The sequence below is a fragment of the Dunckerocampus dactyliophorus genome, chromosome 3 (assembly GCF_027744805.1).
Source record: "Dunckerocampus dactyliophorus isolate RoL2022-P2 chromosome 3, RoL_Ddac_1.1, whole genome shotgun sequence".
NCBI classification, from domain to species: domain Eukaryota; kingdom Metazoa; phylum Chordata; class Actinopteri; order Syngnathiformes; family Syngnathidae; genus Dunckerocampus; species Dunckerocampus dactyliophorus.
The window spans coordinates 9,306,475-9,330,163 of NC_072821.1; the positions used below are offsets into that span (position 1 = coordinate 9,306,475).

The 23,689-nt window shown below is 41.1% G+C and overlaps 1 protein-coding gene across 1 annotated transcript; it reads left to right on the top strand.

The window, feature by feature from the left end:
* The first annotated feature begins 690 nt into the window (after positions 1–690).
* LOC129178357 (hexokinase-1) lies at positions 691–23,652 on the top strand. Its single transcript, XM_054770508.1, has 21 exons — positions 691–1,122; positions 9,255–9,417; positions 10,536–10,684; positions 10,757–10,876; positions 11,062–11,157; positions 11,256–11,355; positions 12,181–12,364; positions 13,374–13,529; positions 14,135–14,222; positions 14,447–14,592; positions 14,701–14,893; positions 14,988–15,099; positions 16,620–16,768; positions 17,734–17,853; positions 17,925–18,020; positions 19,333–19,432; positions 19,508–19,691; positions 19,832–19,987; positions 20,153–20,240; positions 20,627–20,772; positions 22,112–23,652. Exons 1-21 carry the CDS (start codon positions 1,060–1,062, stop codon positions 22,254–22,256), a joined length of 2,754 nt encoding a protein of 917 aa, XP_054626483.1. The 5' UTR covers positions 691–1,059; the 3' UTR covers positions 22,257–23,652.
* The last annotated feature ends 37 nt before the right edge of the window (positions 23,653–23,689 follow it).

A 23,689-nucleotide genomic window follows, 5' to 3' on the forward strand; every position in this document is an offset into this window, starting at 1 on the left:
CAACAAAGTCTCAGTGATCTAACGTAATACATGTATATGTAATCAAATACAAACACGTGAGGGGTCTACAGTGTGGTGAAGGTGTTGGGGCACAGAACATGTAGACAGTAATCCATGTTGTTATCCAATTGCGCCTAAAAAAAAACAACACAAGTGGAGTTAACATCACAGACATTAAAGAGCTCAGCACAAAGACACACGCATTTATGAAATAAAGTTGATGTAAGTAGTCAAGTTTTATCTCCTGCTAAAAGTGTTGCCTTAAAACGTGTTCCACTTAGTAGGGTTATGTTAGCAAGTGAAGCCTGACACCGTGTTTCACGAAGTACCACAGAAACTGCATGCATGACACATATAAAACAACACCCCTACAGCCAATAATGTTGGGAAAAAATGTTTTAGTTGTACCTGACATTTTCCCACTTATTGTTAATAATGTTAAGAAGTGCAGCCATCTTGGAAGATGATGTCGAGACTCCCCTGTTGAGTCTTTGTGTATTATAATTAACGCAAGTTCTGCTACCTTCTCGGGCTGTTAACTTGAAGGAAGACAACAGGTAAGAACGTGGCGTAACTAACAAAAAAAAACATTCCATGCTTGTTTTCATGGCACGCCCCTTAATTAGGAGGGACCTAATCTGTTCTTCCACCATCTCTTGAGCGCTCACGTGCAAGGCTCCGCAGAAACCAATCAGAGGCGAGTATTTCCCATCCCAAAACACACACACATACACACACACTTTCTAATCCAATCATTTTACGGATAATGGGCGGGGAATGTAGTAACCCCTCCCATTGGTCCTTCCTGCTGCTAAACTTGCTCACTTTACTTCCTGGCTGCTTCACTCACATGCTGGACAGGGGGAGTGTGTTCCACACATGAACTGGCTCTGGACTAGATCCTGGATTTGTATTTATAGCTTGATTCAGTAGTCATAGGCCTGTTGATTGAATGAAGTAAGAGCTAAGGAGGATATTGTCTCTATTTTGTTGACTTCGGTTTTCTTCCATCTGTGTTTGTGGGTCGGCCTGCTGTGTGTGTGAGAGAAGAGCAGCAGGATGATTGCAGCCCAGCTACTAGCCTACTACTTCACTGAACTCAAGGATGACCAGGTTAAAAAGGTAAGTTCCCCCACCTCCAACCCCCACTACAATTTAGATATGATGCAGAGTCAAAGGACTTCAAGACTGGCTTTTACCTGAGACTGTTTTGTGGTTTCCTTCAGCGAGAGTGTCAGTTACAGTTGGCACTCTGGCTGGGTAACCTGGCAGCGTGATACGTGACACACTGCACTGCAGTTTGTGTTGTAAAATGTATAAAAAGCATGACTCAGGAACCTGTCATCCGGTCACTGGTATTTGGTTTGAAGAGGTAGGGTGAAGATGAAAGATGAAAGGACAAATGTGAGCAGAGATGAACTGTTGTTAGTGGAAGATCAGCACATTTCTGAGAACTAAACCAAGAGATAGTGACTACTTTCAGTCTAATAGTACTGTTATGAAGACAGAGACCCACTCCACAGAACGTGGGTTCTGTGTGAGGCTTCTTCCCTATAGGGTGTTTTTCCTTGCCTCCGTCAAAGTGCTCATGTGGGATTCAGTTGTTTTTTTTTATGAGTGGTTCTAGACCTGCTTCAGTGTGAAGTGCCTTGTGATAACTTCTGCTGTGAATTAGTTCTGTATGAATTCTATTGACTTGGCTTATGAATAGGGTTAGACATTTTGACTGAATAGGTTCGTAAATGACTTGATGGAAACTGTCCTTTGTGTCAATAGATGGTAATGAGATGAGGCGTGGATGTTGAGAGTGGTGTAGGAACTTCTCAGCCATGGGAAGGATGTATATTTTGGGACACATCATCAGTAGTGTACCTTTCTAATCAGTGAGTGTTTCGGCCTTTCAACACTAGACACCCTCATCAAAGGCGGCCAACTACAGGGTGATCAAGCCTGAGCCTGTGTCCCATGCCCAATTATGACTAGGGTAGTGCCTGGAATGTGAGGTGGTGGGGTCAGTGAGCTAGGCAGTAAGATCCTGACCTGGGAACACACACTGCCCCACCACACCGAGTCGTCGCTCAAACACCCCACCCACAACCCACACACCTTAACTTTAGTGGAGAAATAGAAGTGGACTCCATAATCTTTCTTTTAGGACATCTCAGCAGCACAGCCCCTTTTATTTAGGTAAAAATGTGACAGGGCCAGTTTTAGTGGGCCTGGGGGCAATGTTAAAGGAGAGTATGACCCCCTCCTTTCTTTAAAACCCAAGTTTCCAGCCCACCCTGATCTGATAGTGTTGCAAGGCAACCACACACATCTTTGGAATTTTTAAATCAGAAGAAACGTATTCACATTTCCACCCAACATGTGTTCCGCGATTCACACATGAAGCCGGGGGCCCCTTTAAGGTCGCTCACTGATGACGTCATCAGCTTCTCTCTAAACCACGGCTGGTGTCGTTTAAAGAAATGGAGGAAAGTTTACGCTTGTCACGCTTCCTTTTTGTAACCCACTCCGGTGTGTGTGTGTGTGTGTGTGTGTGTGTTGGCATCAAAGAACGGCCTGCAGTAGTAAAAGACATGAAAAGCACTCGGGATCTGATGCAATACAGCACATCTCCCTCCCTCTTCACTCCTCTGCCGGCCTCCCTAAAATAGGGCAGCTTTGAGCCATGTGACCATACTGTATGCGACATGAGCAAGGCTTACAGACACACACCAACACTCCTGCAGGAGTCCGCTAGGTGTGTGAATGTCCTTGACTGTGCATTGTTTTCATGTGTGTGCTAACCGTGAATCGTATCAGTGCAAGACGTTTTGTGAGGGCAGTGCAGAGAACAGTGTTTTTCCATATGGCCAGCTTGTGTGTTGTGTGCGCAAACAAACACGAACGACGGCATTAGGTTTCAGAGCTTCCCCAAGCTTGTGTCAAGGAGAGCAGGGCATTGTTGACAAGGTGGGGAGGGGTGAGTGAATGACTGGAAGAAAAATGGAAAGGCCAGAGAGAACCTCCATAGAGCAAAAACTCCAGGTGACGTCACACACAAAGACAGAGTTGTGTGCCAAAGGTGTGTTGAATGGAAAACACACACACACACAATGTACCATCCCAACCTTACCTTTCCTTACCAGAGATGGTGACTTTGCACAGAACTGCCTCACATGAGTCAGAACATCCATCAGATTTGTGTAAACATTTTATTGTATCTTCTCAAGGGATAATATTGCAGGAATTACACTTGATATACTTACTAGTAGTCAGTCGTCAGCGTACAGCTCTCCACTTTCACCTTTCGCTTCCTCAGCAAGGCGCTTGTCATCTTGGAGGTGTGTTTGGGCTTTTTACCATGTTGGAAAACTGCGGTGCAACCCAGTTCCCTGGGGGAAGAGACATGCTCTCCTTCACAATGTCATAGTACGTGCTGTACTTGTTTGAATTTGTTTTCCACTATAAACCACATCTCCCCAGTGCTGGCGCACACATGCAGTCACAGACCATGACAGACGGTAACACCACCACGCAAGACACAATCAACTTCCTACTCGCTTGTGTTGGCAAACAGACAATAATGTGTGTTGAGTCGAGCTATACAAGCTGTACACTGACTACTCTAAAGTATATCCAAGTTTCATGTCTGTAATATTTTCCCTTGAGAAGATATAATAAAATGGTTGCTGTTATGTGAGAGAGGTGTTTACACTCCTTGAGATACTGTCTTCATAAAAGTCTAGAGAAAAATTTCTAGGCAAAGGAAATGGATGTGTGTAAGTGTAAGCTAAAAGACTGACAGTCACCCCTCAATTGGCGTCTAAATATGATTAAGGCACACACTGACTTCATTCATAATGTAAAGTAGACCCTATTAACCGATTTTGTTTTGGTCATGTTCCAATCTAAATGTATGTATGACATGCAGAATTCAGCTGAAAGAAGCCCAGCTTGTTGAATAAAAAGAAGACCACACTAGTGTTTCCAAATTCATTTGACATTTAGTTTTCATCAAAATATCACTTCCCTTTTGAAGCAGCTCCATTTAATGGCTTGGATAAATTGCTGCGTCATGGTTTTTTGCTGCATTGTCATGTGACGCTTCAAGCTGAATCACTCCTGCTACAGCAGTTAAATGTGATGTGCCACTAAAGCAGTGCTTCCTGCTGGGGGTGGGCGGTGAACTGTTGGGGGGGGGTGAGAGAGGCAGGGAGTACTTTCAATATTAGCTCAGACCTGCCAACATGTACAAATTTGTCGTACTCCACGTGCAATTTGAGTCTTTAATACGCTCCAATTTTGGTGCATTTTCCTGGTTTCAGTTTCGACTTCAGTCTGTACAGTACAGATAAATAAATACATATAATCAGTTTCTCAATACTATTGTCAATTTGTCTGAAAAGGGGAAAAATGAACAATGTCAAGGATCAAGCTGCTCAGCTAAGACACATATTTAATTAAGCTCACCATCTTAAGATGGGCTGTAATGGAAATAGGAGCACATCTTCAATGTAATGAGGTCATTTCAGTAACAGGTCAAAGGTATGATGGAATCATTTTTCAGTTTGTAAACAGAAATAAAAATAACTGTTCTGGAGTAATATCCATCCATCAGTTTTCTATGCCGCTTGTCCTCAAGTAATATATTAACCGTACTGTAAATGCAACTGTAAAAAGGCGTTTACCCCTGTTGATAGGATAATAGAGAGGGAGAACTGCTTGGTAGGCGAGTCACCTTGCATTAAGACTCAACCTATTTTACTCCACTCTGCTGCAGTGGTCCACTTTATTGATGCCCGGAGTCTCCTCTCAGAAAAAATGAGTCTAAGAGATGCCCTCTTGACTCTAGAGGTCCCACTCGACTTTGTATAAAGGCCCGGGTCTGCTAATAGGCAGTACTTTTTTTTTTTTTTTTTTGCAACTGTCTGTTTGGACATAAGCTTGCTGAGAATACTGTTTTTTGTAATATTTCACAGCTTGTACAACAAACCCCAGTGTAACGCAACTCTACTTATACAAATGATAAACAACAGAGCGGAGCAGGTTGACTCATCTCCTCTGTTGTGCTGGGATTATGAGTGTGTTTATTTATAGTGGGGACAACTAAGAGCATGTGTTAATACCTGTATGCTTCCATGCCAGACTCCACATGTAAGCACATTACAGGGAATGTAACACCTGCACAGTGTAATAAAGAGTTGTACACAGTGGCTTGTTGGGGCGGTTTGAAAGTACAATTAACTACATCATGTGAGCTCGAGGGAGGTGATACTACTGATTTTGGATACTTTTTACTTTACATTTTTCAAGCTCATTGAATGAATTTGTGATTTGTGCCTTTTATTTTGATGATCATGATTATCATCAGAAAAAACACAGGGCAACGATTTTAGGCAAAAATATATATATGTACCAACGCACTTTAATTTAATACAATACACTACACACACAAATGTTACAATATCAACACAGTAATTCAGTGACTCCTTTAGTCTGTTTTATTACATACAATGTTATAAGTAAACAAAAGCAAAAATTGCCCACCTCTAATGAGAGCCACTCATAGCAGACCTAGATTGGGTAGAACTACATTTTGTTCATATAACCCTAATAAATTGTGGAGAAAATAAATTCATGGAATTATGCTATTCTTCTTTAGACCGCAACTTAGTTGAGACAGAAACAACAGCGCCTCTGCTGGTTGTAGCTAGGTAGTGCACTCCATTTTACCTCAACTTCTTCAAGACACAATGAATCAACAGAATTCCTATAATCAAATAATCACTTCATTGACTAGTTTGTCCAACCTTCATATTAACCTGGATTTTTAAAAATGATTTGTAGATTTTCTTCCAAGAGTGTCAATTTTGAAAGGAATCCATGGTAATGACTTAATATTAAGTGATACGCAATGTGAAAAAAAAAAACAAGGTCATAAACTAGAATGTCAAACCAAGGTGAACCTGCTGAAGTCAGGTTGTTATTTGCTATGCTTATTATTTGGCATCTTTTACAATTTTTTGTTTGGATTTGCCTTAGACTGAAACAAACATCTAGAGTGAAACTAGTCTAGTCTGTCTGTACAGTACGTCTCATACCGGATCCAGCCTGAATATTCCGGTTTCTTCCTGTAAAGTCTCACATTTACACTGTAACAACCTGTTTAAACAAAGAAAGGAGCCTTTGAGGAAATGTGACGTCTCAAGCAGGAAGTTAAATTAGTAGTGACGCCTGATGTCACGTGACTTCTTTTTTTTTTAAATGTTTTATGTGCAATGGAAATTAGAGTTCATTATTGAGGCAGGGCTTTAAATTGCTTCATTCTGTCTATGATGTGATGCAACTCTGGATTGTTTGACATCCTGTTCCTCAACACCACAGGTGACAAAGGCCATGTCAGGGTGTTGGAGCGTGTGTCAATAGGACGTTTTTAGCAAGACGACGTGTTACAGCAAAGCACAACAACCAGCTGTGACGTAGTCTGTAAAACCACAGATGTAGCCAGGGTGTTAGTTTTATGTCATTCACTTCCTTTTAGTGAAGAGGAGATGATGGCAATGATTGAACAGCATGACTCATTTCAGGTTTGTAATGTGGAATGCTAAAATCATTAGCAAACGCAATAAATCTGGTCCCTCTGTTGCCAAGCGGCCCACGTGTCTGTGTCTGAGAGTTTAACTACTCTTCTTGTGAAATAACTGTAAATATGACACAGAGGTGCAGGAATGAACAGTACAGGTGGTCCCTCCTACCAACAGCCATTGGACACACACATAAACATAACAGTGTTCCAAGTCTTTGTACTTATATTTTTAATGTGAGTCGTTAACGTTTCTGCAGTACTGCCTGTAAATGTGGCTTCTGCAACAAAGTCATTTTCAGCAAGGGATCAATAAAGTATCTAATTATACAGGACGTGACCATATAAAGACAGTAAACTCTTGATGGTTCTGCCAAGGAATGAATATTTTTATTGACATTTGTTTGAGTCACTTCCTGGATACCTTATCCTGGATAATTTTTAATGAGGGACAATTTTCACTATATTTCCTACATCATGCCATAAAAATGCTATTTATATATGTATTATTTAAAAAAAAATGTGTCAAATATCTATTACTAACATTTGCTTTGTGTAGCCGAAAAAAGTTTCATACAAGTGCAGTCCAGACTGTGTATATGTGGCAACAATTTAAATTTAAAGTGTAAAAGTTAACCATTGCATAATAATAATAATAATTATTATTGTAATTATAATAATAATTAAAACCAATTAATAAAACTGTCTAGACTTCGGACCACTGTGCTGCTGCACATTAGTGCGCCATGAGGGATTATCACGTGTGCCAAAGTAAATTATACAATTTCACCTAATTGGTGGGGACATTATTATTTACTGACTAGAAATAATGTATTTTTGTTCATTTATCCATGCCAGCAATGCATGGTTACAGGCAGAAAATTAACATACTCTTCCACTACATTGCAGAAGGTACAAAATTAACCTGTTCATGTTGACATAAGCAGATTCTGCATTTATTCTTAGAGCAGGTTGAGGGCATCAATAAAATGGACTACTGACATGTTAACATGTTGCCATTCATACAACAGAAGTCATGGGACGCCTGGTGCTGTTCCATGAGATTTTTCTAATGTAAAATATGTGCTTTAGCCCGATAAAGGTTGGGAAACACTGCTTTAGATAACACGTGACAAGTGACTGGCTGTGAATATTCATTGTTCACATGTTAAAACCTTTATTTGTGGTACAGGCAGTGTTTTAAGTAGCATTCCTAACTGTCATACAAGTGAAAAATAAGTTAACCTCAATAAAACATAAAAACAATAAAACATTCTTTCTGTATATTCTTCACTTTTTGCATTCTTCTTCTCTTAACACCCCAAGGTTTTAGAGGCATATTTACAATTTTCAACCAATTTGTATGCCCTGAGGGGTTTCCACTGTTGTTGAAAGCACAGTGAATATTAGACCACCCTTGTTTCTTTTGTTTCTTGTTCATTTTAATGCTTGGTCCAACTAAAGGTACATTTGTTTGGACAAATATAATGATGACAACAAATAGCTCATAAGAGTTTAATTTTTTGACAGTTCAAAGCCATAGCTATTGATGTAAGAACTAAATTGATTTTGGTTATTATCAAGAAAACCATGGAAATGACTAGATATAAGCTATTGAATTATACTCTTTTGAGCTTATTTTGTTGTACAAGGCGTTAAAATGAACAAGAAACTGAAGAAACAAAATGGTCGAATAATTTTTTTCCTTGATTGTGTGTTTGATGTAGTGTTCCCTCGTTTATCATGAGGGATAGGTTGGAAATCCACAAAATTGCCAGCTTCATTTTTTTTTTTTTTTTTTTTTTTTACAATTATGTTTTAAGGCTGTAAAACCCCTCACCATACACTTTATACACTTTCCTCAGACAGGCAATAACTTTTTCTCACATTTCTCTCTTGTTACAGGTCAGACACAATAAAATAAGTCACTCACGCCTACTTCACTCCTGTGACCATGCCTTTTCATCCTGGCGCAGAGTTTTTGTATCCTTGTTAAATAACATGATTATTATTATTTATTAACATATTGCTATAGTACTCCTCCTGTTGCAGTCCACCTCCTTCGAACCAAAGATTAATTTACAAGCTACCAAGCAAGCGAGCAATGACACAGGAGACGGGGATGCACAAAGGCGATTGATTACCTATAGACCATTGTCAATCAGGACGCAGAAAACAATTGGCGGTGCAGACAGACGAGAGAGGGACGAGAGAGACACTCAACTTCCCACAATGCAATTCTTCTTAAAGGGCCATGCTCGGCCTGTAATTGCGTTCATAATCTGTAATAAAAAAGGAGCACTAAAACAATTCCGCTAAACAGCGAATCCACGAAAGGTGAACCATGATAGAACGAGGGAAAACTGTATTCTTATCTGTCTTGGAACGGCCAACAGCATCTCAAACCTTTATACCCCGCTTTAAATTAGAATATGTGGCTTGTTTTGGCTTGTGGTGTATGAGGTTAGTTTAAATGAAATAATATGTCAGCAAAGAAACATTTTTAGATGAATTTGTATTGTATATGTATTTAAAAAAAACTCTGGCTTTTAAGTACCGCTAAATGGCGCTGAAGTTGCACCAGTGGTACCCGTACCTCATAAGAATCACGGCCTAGATTATAATTGTATATCTAGCTCTTCTGTAAGTTATATTTAACATTTGCTCATCTGTGTTTTGTCAGATTGACAAGTACTTGTACTCCATGCGCTTCTCTGATGAGACGCTACTGGACATCATGCAGCGGTTCCGCATAGAGCTGGTCAAAGGACTGGGACGCGACACCAACGCCACCGCATCTCTTAAGATGTTGCCAACATTTGTGCGCTCCATCCCCGATGGCTCAGGTGAAGGCTTTAGTGAACATGTATAAGTTTATGGTTTAATCCTTTATTGCATATTAATACAAGTCTGAGTATTTCTATATACAGTATTTGTGTATGTGCTGATAAAGGGAATGCCGTCTCGTGCCGCCATGAGGGAGCTACTCACACAAATGAATCCCCGTTGTCTGGTTCTCATGTTCTCTCACCACATGCAACCAAACTGTAGCCTATGCTGTTGTCTTTTTGAAAAATACTCTGGACTTGTGGTGTTGTTTGCATACAGTACTGGAAAGAACAGACTGTTAAAATTTACAGTATGTCTGCTTATCAATGCTTGCTGAACTGGAAACAAGGTGTGATACCGTTAAGGCAGTTTCAATAAGACATTGAAGAGTTATAGAGTCATCTAAATAAGAGACTATACCAATGTATGTATACAATTATTACACACAAACTTAATATTAACTAATGAATTCCCTAGGTCTGGCCTTTTAATTAGCAGTAAGTGTTGTTTTAATGACCATTTTCAAAAGATCATTTGGCATACTGGCACCCATCCCACCCTCCATGAACTCAGCTAATTAAGTAGTAATTAACAGACTGACAAACAAAATATTTACACTTGAAATTTCGTCAACATTGTGGTTGGTGCTTTGCACTCTTCTGAGTGACATTGTAGTTCAGAATGGTCTGTTAAAACAACAACAACTATTGTTTTCATGTGTATACAGTAAGTCCCTCGTTTATCACTCTTAATTGGGTCGTGATAAGTGAATTTCTACAAAGTAGGATTCCTTATTTATAAATGGAATATTTTCATAGTTAAAGCATAGAAAACCTTTTTGTGACCTTCTAAATATAGTTAACATTATTAGAGCCCTCTAGACATGAAATAACACCCCTATAGTCATGTTTACACATATTACCCAATATGGTAGACATAATAACATAGTAATAACATAAAATAAGCCATTTAGAACATAAGTAAGTCTTGTACACGTCTGTGTTGCTGTAAATGGTGCGGACAGGAAGTGACGTCAGGGGTTCAGAGTTGAGTTTTAGCTTGCCGTACAACTGGATAGTCACTCTTTCCTCATCCCTTCTTCCTCTGTGCCAACTTGTTTCTTTTCTTTCTACAGAGAAAGGAGATTTCATCGCATTGGATTTGGGAGGAAGTGCCTTCAGGATCCTTCGCGTCCGAGTGAGTCACGAGAAGAAGCAGACGGTTCAGATGGAGAGCCAAATCTATGAGACACCAGAGGACATCATACACGGCAGCGGAACAAGAGTGCGTACACGCTCACACACATAAATACAAGTAGACTGCTGCAACAAAGTTCTTGCCTCCTCCCCATTCCAGCTGTTCGACCATGTGGCCGAGTGTCTGGGTGACTTCATGGAAAAACACAACATTAAAGACAAGAAGCTGCCTGTCGGCTTCACCTTCTCCTTCCCTTGCCAACAAACCAAACTTGATGAGGTAAAGCTATACTTTAGCTGCTGGTTTTTCTTGTATAATTAAACTGATGGTGACACCCTAAACCTGCTTCCTGTCCATTTATTTATTATTACCTTCTGTGATCCATCTTGGTGCCAATCAAGGGGTGTTTTTCTTTCATTTGCTGTAGCTTTTACTCAAGAGGCTTTTGCTTTGTCTGTGTGCAGAGCACCCTGATAACGTGGACAAAGCGCTTCAAGGCGAGTGGGGTGGAGGGCATGGATGTCGTCAAGCTGCTCAACAAAGCCATCAAGCAACGAGGAGTAAGTCTTCATCTGTGAGGACTCTACTTTGGTGTCATGCAGCACAGCACCTTGTGAGAAGAAAACTATTACTAAAGTCATGTTTGTATTTGTTTCAGGACTACGAAGCTGACATCATGGCTGTAGTGAACGATACCGTGGGAACTATGATGACATGCGGCTTTGATGACCAACGCTGCGAAGTCGGAATTATCATCGGTATTACAACTGTAGTACACTCTGAATTAAGCGTTTATTTGCTCCGGTTTCCTCCCACATCCAAAAACATGCAGGTTAGGTTAATTGGCGACTCTAAATTGTCCATAGGTATGAATGTGCGTGTGAATGGTTGTTTGTCTATATGTGCCCTGCGATTGGCTGGCGCCCAGTCCAGGGTGTACCCCGCCTGTCGCCCGAAGTCAGCTGGGATAGGCTCCAGCATACCCCTGCGACCCTAATGAGGAGAAGCGGTATAGAAAATGGATGGATGGAAAGCCTACACTGTTAAAACTGAAATCAAGGTCTAACAAGCACTAACAAGATATCTTTTTCTTCCACTTTTTACCGTTTGGACTCAAATATATAAGATGGTATTTTTTTCCCAATGAAAAAGACGAGTCGTCTTATATTCCGAGTCTATAGAGATTTCAGGTTGGCGCTACAGCAAATCACAGCTTTTCCTCCTGTCTCACACATACCAGTGACCTGCGGGTCTCGAAAAAGGGGTTTGTCTTAGATTCAGGTCAATACAGCAACAGGTACTAAAAGCAAAATAATCTGCCATCAGAATAAAATATAAAAATATACTTGCCAGTAGGCCTGAATCTAGTATTTTTCTTATGAAGCTAAATCAGGTAACCAAAATATTAGAAACACCATTGCAAACTACAACCACAATAATCAACATCCTGTTAAAACTGTAATTGTAACGCTCTTGTAATGGATCACATTACATTGTGCACGTGTACCTCATGTTGTGGCCGGACTGTGTGTTGCCATTTTGCTACATTATATACAGCATGTTTGTGATGTGTTTGCTTTCAGGAACTGGGACCAACGCCTGCTACATGGAGGAGCTGCGTCACATCGACCTGGTAGAGGGTGACGAAGGCAGGATGTGTGTGAACACTGAGTGGGGGGCCTTTGGAGACGACGGCCGGCTGGAGGACATCAGGACAGAGTTTGACCGAGAGATTGACCGTGGCTCTCTCAACCCCGGCAAACAGCTGTATGTCACTTTGGTCTACTCATGCTGCTATGTTTATATTGATCATTAAGGATGCACAATGTTTTTTCAAGCCTATACCAATACTGGTAACTTCCTGACCGATACCGATAACTTTTTATATCTATTTTTTACATTTAGATTTAAATGTAGTTTGTGCACACCTGGAGGTAAGAACAACTCAAAGTTAGATTTGACCAACTGTATATGTAGATTTGGCCTTACCAAATATCATGACATCACTACTACTAGCAGCACCTCAGAAGTACAAACCGTGGCTACAAGGGTTTTACTATCCGACAAAAGCAGGTATCCTCAACGATGGTAAAGCGCTGGTCATCTAGCGCCTTATCTATCATTTCCATGATGAAATCAGAGATCGCTGTAGCTCTTGGGTCGTCTCTGGCAAACTTTTTTTTTGCACTTTTCAAACGCCGCTGTGATAGGAACAAGCCCCGGGCATCGTAGCGATGCTGCCGTTTCAGGTGTTTGTTTTTTTTCAATCATCGCATTTGGCGAAATGTCTGTAACCCACATAGGCACAGTACTCATAATCTACGCTCATTAGAGCTTTTTTTTAAATTTATCGGTTATCTGAGATATTTTTTGATGTAATCGGATTTATCAGTATGATGTCTTTTCCTCATATCGGCCCGATATTTGTCATGCACCCCTATTGATTATTATTGATAGCTGTCATTGACACTGTATAGACAAAAGTATTGGGATGCCTGGCTATTAAACCAATAGAAAAGGTGAGCATCTCTGTTCAACTTTATCCCATCCCATCATGGCCTTTGTGGTTTTTGTTTTGTGTGCTGGGAACAGAAAGGCCCCAAACTGTTTGCACTAAGATGGAAGTTAAAAATTCAAGGGAGACTAAGCCTAGCCTAATAACCCCTGATTGATTAATAGATGTTTGCCCCAATACTTCTCTGCTGTATGGTGTGTGTGAGATGAGCAAAGTAAGTGTTATTTGCTGATGTCCATCACCTTGTTACTTGTGCTGCAGATTTGAGAAGATGGTCAGTGGGCTGTACATGGGTGAGCTGGTTCGTCTCATTCTGGTCAAGATGGCCAGAGAGGGTCTGCTGTTTGAGGGCAAGATCACCGCTGAGCTGCTTACTAAAGGGAGAATCGAGACCAAGCACGTCTCTGCCATTGAGAAGTAAGTCTCATTTGCATCATTTTAGAGGATCTTGGTCACGTATATATAGCATAACCTACGGCAGGGGTTCACTACGGGTCTCTACCTGGGACCTACATTTTTCCATGGTCATGAAGTCACACTACTTTTATTGCAGTTTTTGAATGTGTGTATTTTCTGATGGTATATTTAAAAAAATGACTAAACACATAATTACATGTGCTTAGTGCATTTCAGAGAACATTATTAAGGAAATGAGGAAGAACATAACTGCATGTATGCACAAAGTAAATTGAATTCAAACAACAACAAATCTATATTTCACTTGTATCTGTGAACTTTAAAACAAACAAAAAACAAGTCATACGTGTGTTGTATTTTACATTATTTTAATGTTGTTTACCACTTTCTTCTGCCATTTCCAGCCAGAAAATGAAAAGCAAATAGAAATAAACTTGAATAATGTTGTTCTTAACTGTACATGTTGATGTTATTGCATCATATGTCTAAGAAAGTTTGGTTCCTCTGGGAGGAAGCATAATATTAATTTGGTCCGTGAATTAAAAACATTTGTGACAGTCTGGTTTATAGGATTACAATACACTCTCGCTTATCTCTTTTTTTAGGAGTAAGGAGGGATTAACCAAGGCCAAAGAGATTTTAAGCAGACTTGGTGTGGAGCCGTCAGCTGACGACTGCATTGCTGTTCAACATGTGGGTATTGTTGCCAAAATATATACTAACTAGGGACTTCCTGGAAAGGAAGCTGCACTCATTATGGTGGCACCTTTTGGTTACTGTGGCTTCCTCCCACAGTCCAAACATATATTAGGTTCATTCAAGATTCTAAATTGCCCTGAACGGGAAAGGGGTTATGGAAAATGGATGGAGGCTGTTTAAAGGTTAATGTGCTTCTTTTCTCTGATGGGCTCCATTAGGTTTGTACCATTGTGTCTTTTCGCTCTGCCAACCTGGTGGCGGCGGTGCTAGCGGGCATCCTCAAGAGGCTCAAAGAGAACAAAGGTGTGGCCCGACTCCGCACAACTGTTGGCATTGACGGTTCTCTCTACAAGATGCACCCACAGTGAGTCGAGAGATGGAAACATTCATGCATTTGTATTTACAGTACATTCACAGGTCCACAGCGGTCATAAAAAATGGTACAGTATTACAGAATCTGTATCTACTTCAGGTATGCCCGACGTCTTCATAAGGCGGTCCGCCGACTGGTCCCCGATTCTGATGTGCGATTCCTCCTGTCAGAAAGCGGCAGTGGAAAAGGAGCCGCCATGGTGACAGCTGTGGCCTACAGACTGGCTGAGAAGTCTCGACAAATTGCACAAACTCTGTCAGAGTTCCGCCTGACGACAGAACAACTGCTAGAGGTGAGGAATAGTGAGACTAGTGAGTGCGTATTTGTGTACAGTACTCATAGTATGTGAGTATAGCGACGTACGAAAATGTTCTGTGTTTTTCCAGGTAAAGAATCGCATGAGGACTGAGATCCAAAATGGCCTTTCTAAGGAGACACAGGCATCTGCCACTGTCAAAATGTTGCCGACGTTTGTATGCAGTACACCTGATGGCACAGGTTAGACACAACCACATGCTTCTGTAACTGTGAGGAGACTAGCTAGACCTGGCACATTGACACGCTGCCATTACACCCACGTACAGGGCTAAAGCACAAACGCTTCAAAGTCTATGATAGCTAATTAATGAGGAAAAGTTTTATAAGTTACTATAAATTGTGCAGGTCTTTTTGACATTTGACAGTCTTTTACATGTTATTCTTGTTGGATAACATCCAACAAGGTCATTAGTTGAGGAGCAAAGGGGTACGTGTAACTTCTAAGAGACGGAAACATCATGTCATGTCACAGTGTACTATCATGCACAATGTGACCTGGCTTTCATTTAAACAATAGTAAGAAACAGTAGTAAGAAAGCCTAGCCAGACCAGGGCCCTTGCTATGGGATTTGTCATGTCTACTATGTCTACCAGTTTTCCACATGTTTGCATGATTTAAACAACCTCTATTCTATGGAAAAAAAATTGTATGATTCGTCATAATGCAAGTGCATTTATGTATGTTGGCTCCTCAGTTTTCGGGAGTAATCCGTTCCAAAAGGTTAAGGCGAAAACAAAATTGTGCAAAAACCGAAGCAATTGTTCCCATCATATTCCCAATTAATCCTTTACAGACACCCGAAAATATTAACAAAAATTCAATTTTATGAAGAATAATTCTAGTTTTACATGCAGAAAACAATGTGAAATAATTGTAATTGATGAGTGAAACGGGTATGTGAACATTTCATATCACTTTTACCTTTTATTGAAGACTCTTGGGCCGCACGGTGGCCTAGTGGTTAGCATGTTGGCCACACAGTCAGGAGATCGGGAAGCGATGTGGCATTTGCTCCCTGCGATTGGCTGCCGACCAGTCCAGGGTGTTACCCTGGGATAGGCTCCAGCATACCCCTGCGACCCTAGTGAGAACAAGCAGCATAGAAAATGGATGAATGGTGAATATGGCGAGGAGCGGATAGGGTGTGTGGCGAGAAAGAGGAGATGATCCACACCAACAACTTCTCAACATATTTGATAATTTGTGATCTCGTTCTTCGTGAACACCTAACCCTTTTGTAACATTACTGTTCTTGGTTTTATTCAGTCTTTGCCAGGATGGAACCTATTGTTGATGCCGACTTCCAGTACATCCTGGCAAGATGGGTTACGTGGACGCCATAGTTGTACTTTGCTACGAGCTCTTTTTTTAATTCAGTCGTGTTTTTTGCCTTCTTGACCAAATTGCTGGCACTTACGACTTTCTTTGGGTTATTTAGCAGTCGCATTAAATAAAATGCACGGACAGTGAGTCACCAATTCCACAGAATGATTCTGTACAGGACAAACTGATTAGTTTGTTAAGTGCAATTCTGTGCAATAACCGAGACAGTGTACAAAAACCAGGGCAAAATCTTGGTCGAAAACAGAATCACATGAAAACTGGGGCATTGAAAACTTTCATGATGTGCACTGACTGCAAATCTATTCAGAGTACTAATGGATTGTTTATGTTGTCTGTGTCTCTTGTCTGACTGCAGAAAATGGTGATTTCCTAGCTTTGGATTTAGGAGGAACCAATTTTAGAGTTCTTATGGTGAAGATTCGCTCAGGGAAAAGGAGAACCGTGGAGATGCACAACAAGATCTATGCCATTCCCCTTGAAGTGATGCAGGGTACAGGGGAGGAGGTGCGTTTATCATCCAACTCCCAACTGTGGTTTGTATAACTAGGAGGGAGCAGCATATAACTGGGATTTCTGATATGATATTATGATAGGTTAGCATGTTGGCCACACAGTCAGGAGATCGGGAAGACCTGGGTTTGACTCTCCGTTGGGCATCTCTGTGTGCAGTTTGCATGTTCTCCCAGCGCGTGCGTGGGTTTCCTCCGAGTACTCTGGTTTCCTCCCACATTCCAAAAACATGCATGCTATGTTAATTAGTGACTCTAAATATTCCATAGATATGAATTTGAGCGTGACTGGTTGTTTGTCTATATGTGCCATGCGATTGGCTGGCGACCAGTCCAGGGTGTACCCTGCCTCTCACCCAAAGTCAGCTGGGATAGGCTCCAGCATACCCCCGCGACCCTAGTGAGAACAAGTGGCATAGAAGATGGATGGATGGATGTTATGATATGATCCTTGTCATCATTTTTGCTTATTTAAAACATCCACTTTTTCTGACATCTCCTTCCTCATTCAGTGTTGTTAGACTGGATGTCTCTGAGAGTATTTGGTCGATTGATGAATGAACTTTACTTGGGTGATGTCAAGTCGGATGTGGGACAGGTTAGCAGGTTGATAGTGGGAAGCTGCCAGTTCATAGATAAGCTTGTAAGTAGCCCGGAAGCTGGTTGAATGGTGACTGGCAGGTACGTTGTTTAGGATTAGCAGACAAGTAATCCTGTCTGTTACCTTTTGACCTTCGCTTCTATTTTATTTGACGGTTTTCACCTTTTTTTTTTACCTGTCTTTTTCAGTAAGGGGCACACAGGAGTATTGCACTTAACAGGGCTCCTCTAAATGCCTCTATTGTATGTCACACTTTAAACGACCCCCTCATGGGTGACATCACAGCATTGCTTTATTTAATTGTATCAATCAAACTTACACATCAACTTACACACTGTGACATGTCTTTCGTCTTCCAGCTCTTTGATCACATTGTTCATTGTATAAGCGACTTCCTGGACTACATGGGGATGAAGAATGCTCGTCTTCCTCTGGGCTTCACCTTCTCCTTCCCTTGCTTACAGACCAGCTTGGATGCTGTGAGTATTTGCCACTTCTTCACTCGACAAGATTATATTGTCTAAACCTGTGTGTTTGCATGTCTACCCAGGGCATCCTGGTGGCGTGGACCAAAGGGTTTAAGGCGACAGACTGTGAAGGAGAAGACGTGGTGGGGCTTCTCAGGGAGGCCATTAAGAGGCGAGAGGTGGGAAAAGAGTACAGTCACACAATTCCTTCTTGGAGGCTGGTTGACCTTCATCCACCTTATGTGGATGTAGAATAATGGAAATAATCTGTTCTAAGGAAAACACCTTTAGTCATCATAAAAGCTTTATTAATTCTACTGGCAATGTTTTAAGTAACACTAACATATTAATGGCCACAACTGTAAAAATAAGTAAATAGTTATTAGTAAACTATAACACATGTGGCTGCCCTAATTGTGATGATTGCATTGACTACAGCTGTAACGTGGCAAAACATTTTTCAGTGAATTCACCAAATTAAACTATCAATTCATCCATTCATCCATCTTCTACCGCTTATCCAAGGTTGAGTCGCGGGGGCAGCCTAAACCTCTCCCGTCCAGTCTCTTCTTCGTCCAGCTCCTCCCAGGCCAGTTGAGAGACAGTCTGTCCAGCGTGTACTGGGTCTTCCCCAAGGCCTCCTACCGGTCGGACGTGCCCTGAACACCTCCCTAGGGAGGCGTCCGGGAGGCATCTTCGCCATATGCCCGAGCCACCTCATATGGCTGCTCTCAATGTGGAGGAGCAGCGGTTCTACTCGGACCTTTTCCCGGATGACAGTGGTTCTCACTTTATCACTAAGGGAGACCCCAGCCACCCTACGGAGAAAACTCATTTTGTCCGCTTGTACCCGCGATCTTGTCCTTTCGGTCACTACCCAAAGCTCATTATAATAGGTGATGAGCGTTGCCTTTCGGCTCAGCTCCCTCCTCACCACAACGGACTGATGCAGAGTCTGCATCACTGCAGACGCCGCACCAATCCGCCTGTTGATCTCGCATTCCATCTTTCCCTCACTCATGAACAATACCCCGAGGTACTAAACTCCGGCATTGGGGCAGGATCTCATCCCCGACCCGGAGATGACATCCACCCTTTTTCTGGGCGAGCATTGAAACAATTGAAACGAATAAAATAATAATTACATAATTTGATAAAAATGTATAGGAATTAACTGTGATTTGGGTAATTGATAACATCATTTACACATATACAGTGCATGCAATACAGTATGTCTTTGATTTGTAATGTCCACTTTTGGTATCTGTATTGACCAAACTCAAAATGTTGAAGTTTATTCGTGTTCATTCCCGCAAATTCCCATTTAGTCCCACTGAAAGCAACATGGAAGATACCTGGAATTTTAAAAACATTAGTAGGATTTACTGCTTGGGAGGTGTGTTGCCTCATGCAAAACATTCACACAACTCAATGGCGTTTGTCACATTTTCATCATATTACGTTGTATCAATGAAACTCTTTACTCTTAAGGAGTTTGACCTGGATGTTGTGGCAGTAGTCAACGACACAGTGGGAACCATGATGACGTGTGCCTACGAGGAACCTACTTGTGAGATCGGACTCATTGCCGGTCAGTTCATTGTTTGTCCCTAGATGTCTATTGAGCTGTTTCCAATCAATATAACATCATGACTTCTGTGTGTAGGCACCGGTAGTAATGCGTGTTATATGGAGGAGATGAGGAACATTGAGATGGTAGATGGCGATGTAGGGCGCATGTGTGTCAACATGGAGTGGGGGGCCTTTGGCGATAATGGCTGCCTAGACGACATCAGGACGGAATATGACCGCATTGTGGATGACTTCTCCCTTCATCCAGGCAAACAGAGGTAACACACACACACTCAGAGCATTCTTCTCATGTCAGAAACACCTGCTAGCGGTTAACCCTTTACGTCCCTCATGCATACTGTATGTGTTTGTATGGACAATTGCGTGTTTTTTGTGACTGTGTGTCTGTGCACTACAGATACGAGAAAATGTGTAGCGGCATGTACCTTGGTGAAATAGTGCGAAACATACTAATAGATTTGACCAAGAGGGGCTACCTATTCAGAGGTCAGATTTCAGAGACACTGAAGACCAGAGGCATCTTTGAAACAAAGTTCCTGTCTCAGATTGAGAGGTAAGAATCCTCCACAAATGGAGCAGCGTGTTCAGCGCATCTTATCTCATTGCTGGCATTAGGAGGGATGGGCATTTTAGTGGCTTGCTAATCAATAAATTAATTTTTGTCATTTATTTTCCTTCATCTTGGTGACTTTGGATATCTTTATTGATCTTTATCCAGTGACAGACTGGCTTTACTTCAAGTGAGGTCCATCTTACAACACTTAGGGCTGGACAGCACCTGTGATGACAGTATCATTGTCAAAGAGGTAAGCTGTAGAGTGTTCAAATGAGAACTGGTAGCACTATAACACAAATTTATCACAGTCCATCATGGTAATCCCCAGATTAAACAATACAAACACCCCATATTTCGCAGCCATCTTTGTTAAAAAGTTATTTTAACATTGTATCGCATTTCAAAAATACAACACAAGCATGTTATCTACACACTCTTGCTAGTGTCAAAAGGGACAACACTTGACCCCCGTTGGCATTCCGGTTGGGGCTTGTAGAGTATATGTACATTACCAGTACAACAAAACATTTTATCAGCAGATTTGTGAAAGAGCTTGTAGTGTGTCACTGTCTGGAAATTTAGGCAATTCAATATGGTGCAACAATGATAATGTTTTTGCCTTTTATTGTTATACAGGTATGCGGAGCCGTGTCACACCGTGCCGCTCAGCTCTGTGGGGCAGGGATGGCGGCTGTGGTTGATAAGATCAGAGAAAACCGTGGACTGGACCATTTGGACATCACGGTCGGAGTGGACGGGACTCTCTATAAACTGCATCCACAGTAAGATGGTTTATTCACAATATAAAACAATTCAATGCCATGTGAAATGCAGTCATGCGGTAGGGATGTCCGATATTATCGGCCACCGATAATAATGGGGCCGAAACTGGGATAAAAACGTGATATCGGCCAACATCCGTATTGTTTTCCCCCCTACAATAAATGCCGATACAGAGCTTTTAGCGCCAAGCTTGCAAATTTGCAACACTGCTGAACTTGTTGCATCATGAAGTTAATACTGTGCTGCTCACACGTCTGTGAGAATAAGGTAACTCTATATTTAAACAAGCAGAGTCACAACAAAGCTCACAATGAACTTAGCAGCTTCTTAGAAATCGCGAGGGGCTTACCATTCCACACACTAGTTTTACGGTGTTTTTTAAAGAAAGAGCTAAAAAAAGCTAAAAAAAACAAAAAAAAACATCGCACAGCAACGTAGTAGGCAGATAACAACAGACAAGACACTACCAATGAGTAATGCAGAATAACAGACAACTATGTGAGCTCTAAACATGTAGTAAATAATACAACAGTGCAGCAGCAGTGGGAAGCAGGAAGCGCTGTTGTCAACGCCATAGACGTAGACGGCGCTTAGCTGAGCCATACGTCAGCAGCGCGGCAGTATTGGATCTGGCTAGGCTACGCTGTAAGTGAATACAAAGAAATGTACTTCATAAAACGCCTTTCTACAAAGAAATGTAAGTTAATGCCTCTTGTTTAGTCAATCAAAATAGTAATCAGCAAATTCATGTATTTTAAACGATACCCCTTTTAACCAAAAAATAAATTAAATCTTTCCAAAAATAACATAAATCAAGGCACAAGAAACACAAATGCATTTTTATATAAAATATGTAATGCATGAATTATCTACTCAGAGATGGGTGGAGTAGCCAACAAACAACGTGCTCATTTAAGAGTATTGTTAGTTTACAACAATTTTACTCAAGAAAAAGATGTGATGTTACTCATATCGGTATCGGTTGATATCGGGATCGGAAATTGAAGAGTTGGACAATATCGGCATATCGGGTTTTGGCAAAAAAGCCAAAGCCAATGAGGAGATACTTCTTATATATTTTAAAATGCCCCTTACAGGGTGCAGTAGCTTGAGTAAACTGTAATTTACCAAGGTAGCGCAACTACACCCTTTAATTTTGCTTGATCCCCTTGCCCAATGCAATACCGTGGAAGCTCTTAAGTTGAATTGGCAGTACTAATGTGAATTAAAGAGTTCGAAGGGATACATTGTGGTCGTCTACAACCATGCATTTGTATATATTGCCTTGTCCTTCAAGACGTGTCACTTACTATCAAACCAAATGTCTTGTCTGTGCAGCTTCTCCCTCATCATGCACCAGACGGTGAAAGTGCTGGCGCCTCAGTGTAACGTCAACTTCCTGTTGTCAGAGGACGGCAGCGGCAAAGGAGCGGCGCTCATCACCGCGGTGGGCGTCCGAATGAGACAAGAGCTGAACAACTAATAACTTATTAATCAGTTCCACATGGTACCTTCCTGCTCTGTCTTCACGTCTGTCCTCCCCCAACCAAAGCAGACCCGGGAACGTCACGCTTCAGTAGCTGCTTTAGCTTTTGTCCATGTGGCAGAAAGCGAGCTTTCTCTGCTGTATTTATAAGTAGTACAATCACCATACTAGAACAACATGATTGTAGCTTTGTATACATTGCCAACATTGCTATGCGGCGCGTAATGTCGCTACCTTGAGGATTCTTCTGGTAACTGCAGGCTGTCACACTAGACAAAGGATGTCAAAATGCAGTTGATGTTGTTTCATGATGTAGATGCAGGGTCGTTATTTAAAATTTTGTACCAACATCACCACGATGTGTCTGCACAAAAAGACACCAATATGATTTGAAGTGAAACCGATAATACACACAACATGTGAAAGGGATTTTTTTGTTTTTTGCTTTAAAGCTTTTAAGGTCTTATCCAGGTATATAATCCATTATCTTTACATACAATGCTGTTATTTATTTTATTTGTACATCAGGAGGTGATGAAAGTGTTACTGCTGCAATCAAAAAGTTGATGTTTATTATATGAGGTGCCTCAGCCTGGAAGGAAGTATGAACATGGAGGGATCTCACATGCCTATATGATGAACATACTCCCTTGTACTGTACTGTAAAATATGTTCAAAGAGCTCTTTGTATTTTACCAAGTATTTGTACAAATCCCAGCATGCTGCTGCTGCCTAAGAGGCATGCGAATCGATCTGTTTCTTAGCAACGTGAAATGAATGAAACATGAGTGTATGAGGTGCTATCATGGGTGCCAGTGGACCACCAGTGGCCAAAATCTGTAGAAGAACCGTACACTTGAATCGGATTTGAAGCATTCTATCTTTTCTCACCTCTTGTTTAGTAAATGCTCCTAAAATCTCAGGAGCATGATGTTAAATGAAGTAGCACAAATCTTGCAAATGTATTTAGTAAATGACTTGTCCTTCCCGCATTTTGGCGTATGGTGTTCCTCAGGGCTCCATTTTTGGTCCACTAATATTTTGAAGGTATTTTAACATTCTCAAAAATACAACTGCACTTTCCAGCTCTTGATTCCGATGATGTTTTGGGAGAAAACGTGCAGCGCAGGATCACAAAGTTTAAAGCTGCTATAGTGCTGTATGGAATATTTTGAAAGTAAGTTAAAAATGACATTTATGTGGACAGGAGAAGCTCAAAGTAATCACAACTCCAATGGATGACAGATGTTTTCCATCAATAATCACACTCCTTCCACAAAGTTCTGTAAGTCACAGTGTCTTTGTCACATAAACACTTGAATCTGTCCAACACTGTCAACCAGTCCTTCACTAAATAAAGTCAAACCTGTCAGAATAAGCGACATTCATGTCATTTATATACTATTACCTGTAAAAAAAAAAAAAAAAAC

Bases quoted from the DNA above. Each gene is read 5' to 3' on its own strand.
- LOC129178357 (XM_054770508.1), top strand. From the start codon at position 1,060: ATGATTGCAGCCCAGCTACTAGCCTACTACTTCACTGAACTCAAGGAT. The intron at 14,894-14,987 runs GTGAGGAATAGT...GTGTTTTTCCAG, and splicing joins CGACAGAACAACTGCTAGAG to GTAAAGAATCGCATGAGGAC. The intron at 19,433-19,507 runs GTCAGTTCATTG...TTCTGTGTGTAG, and splicing joins TGAGATCGGACTCATTGCCG to GCACCGGTAGTAATGCGTGT.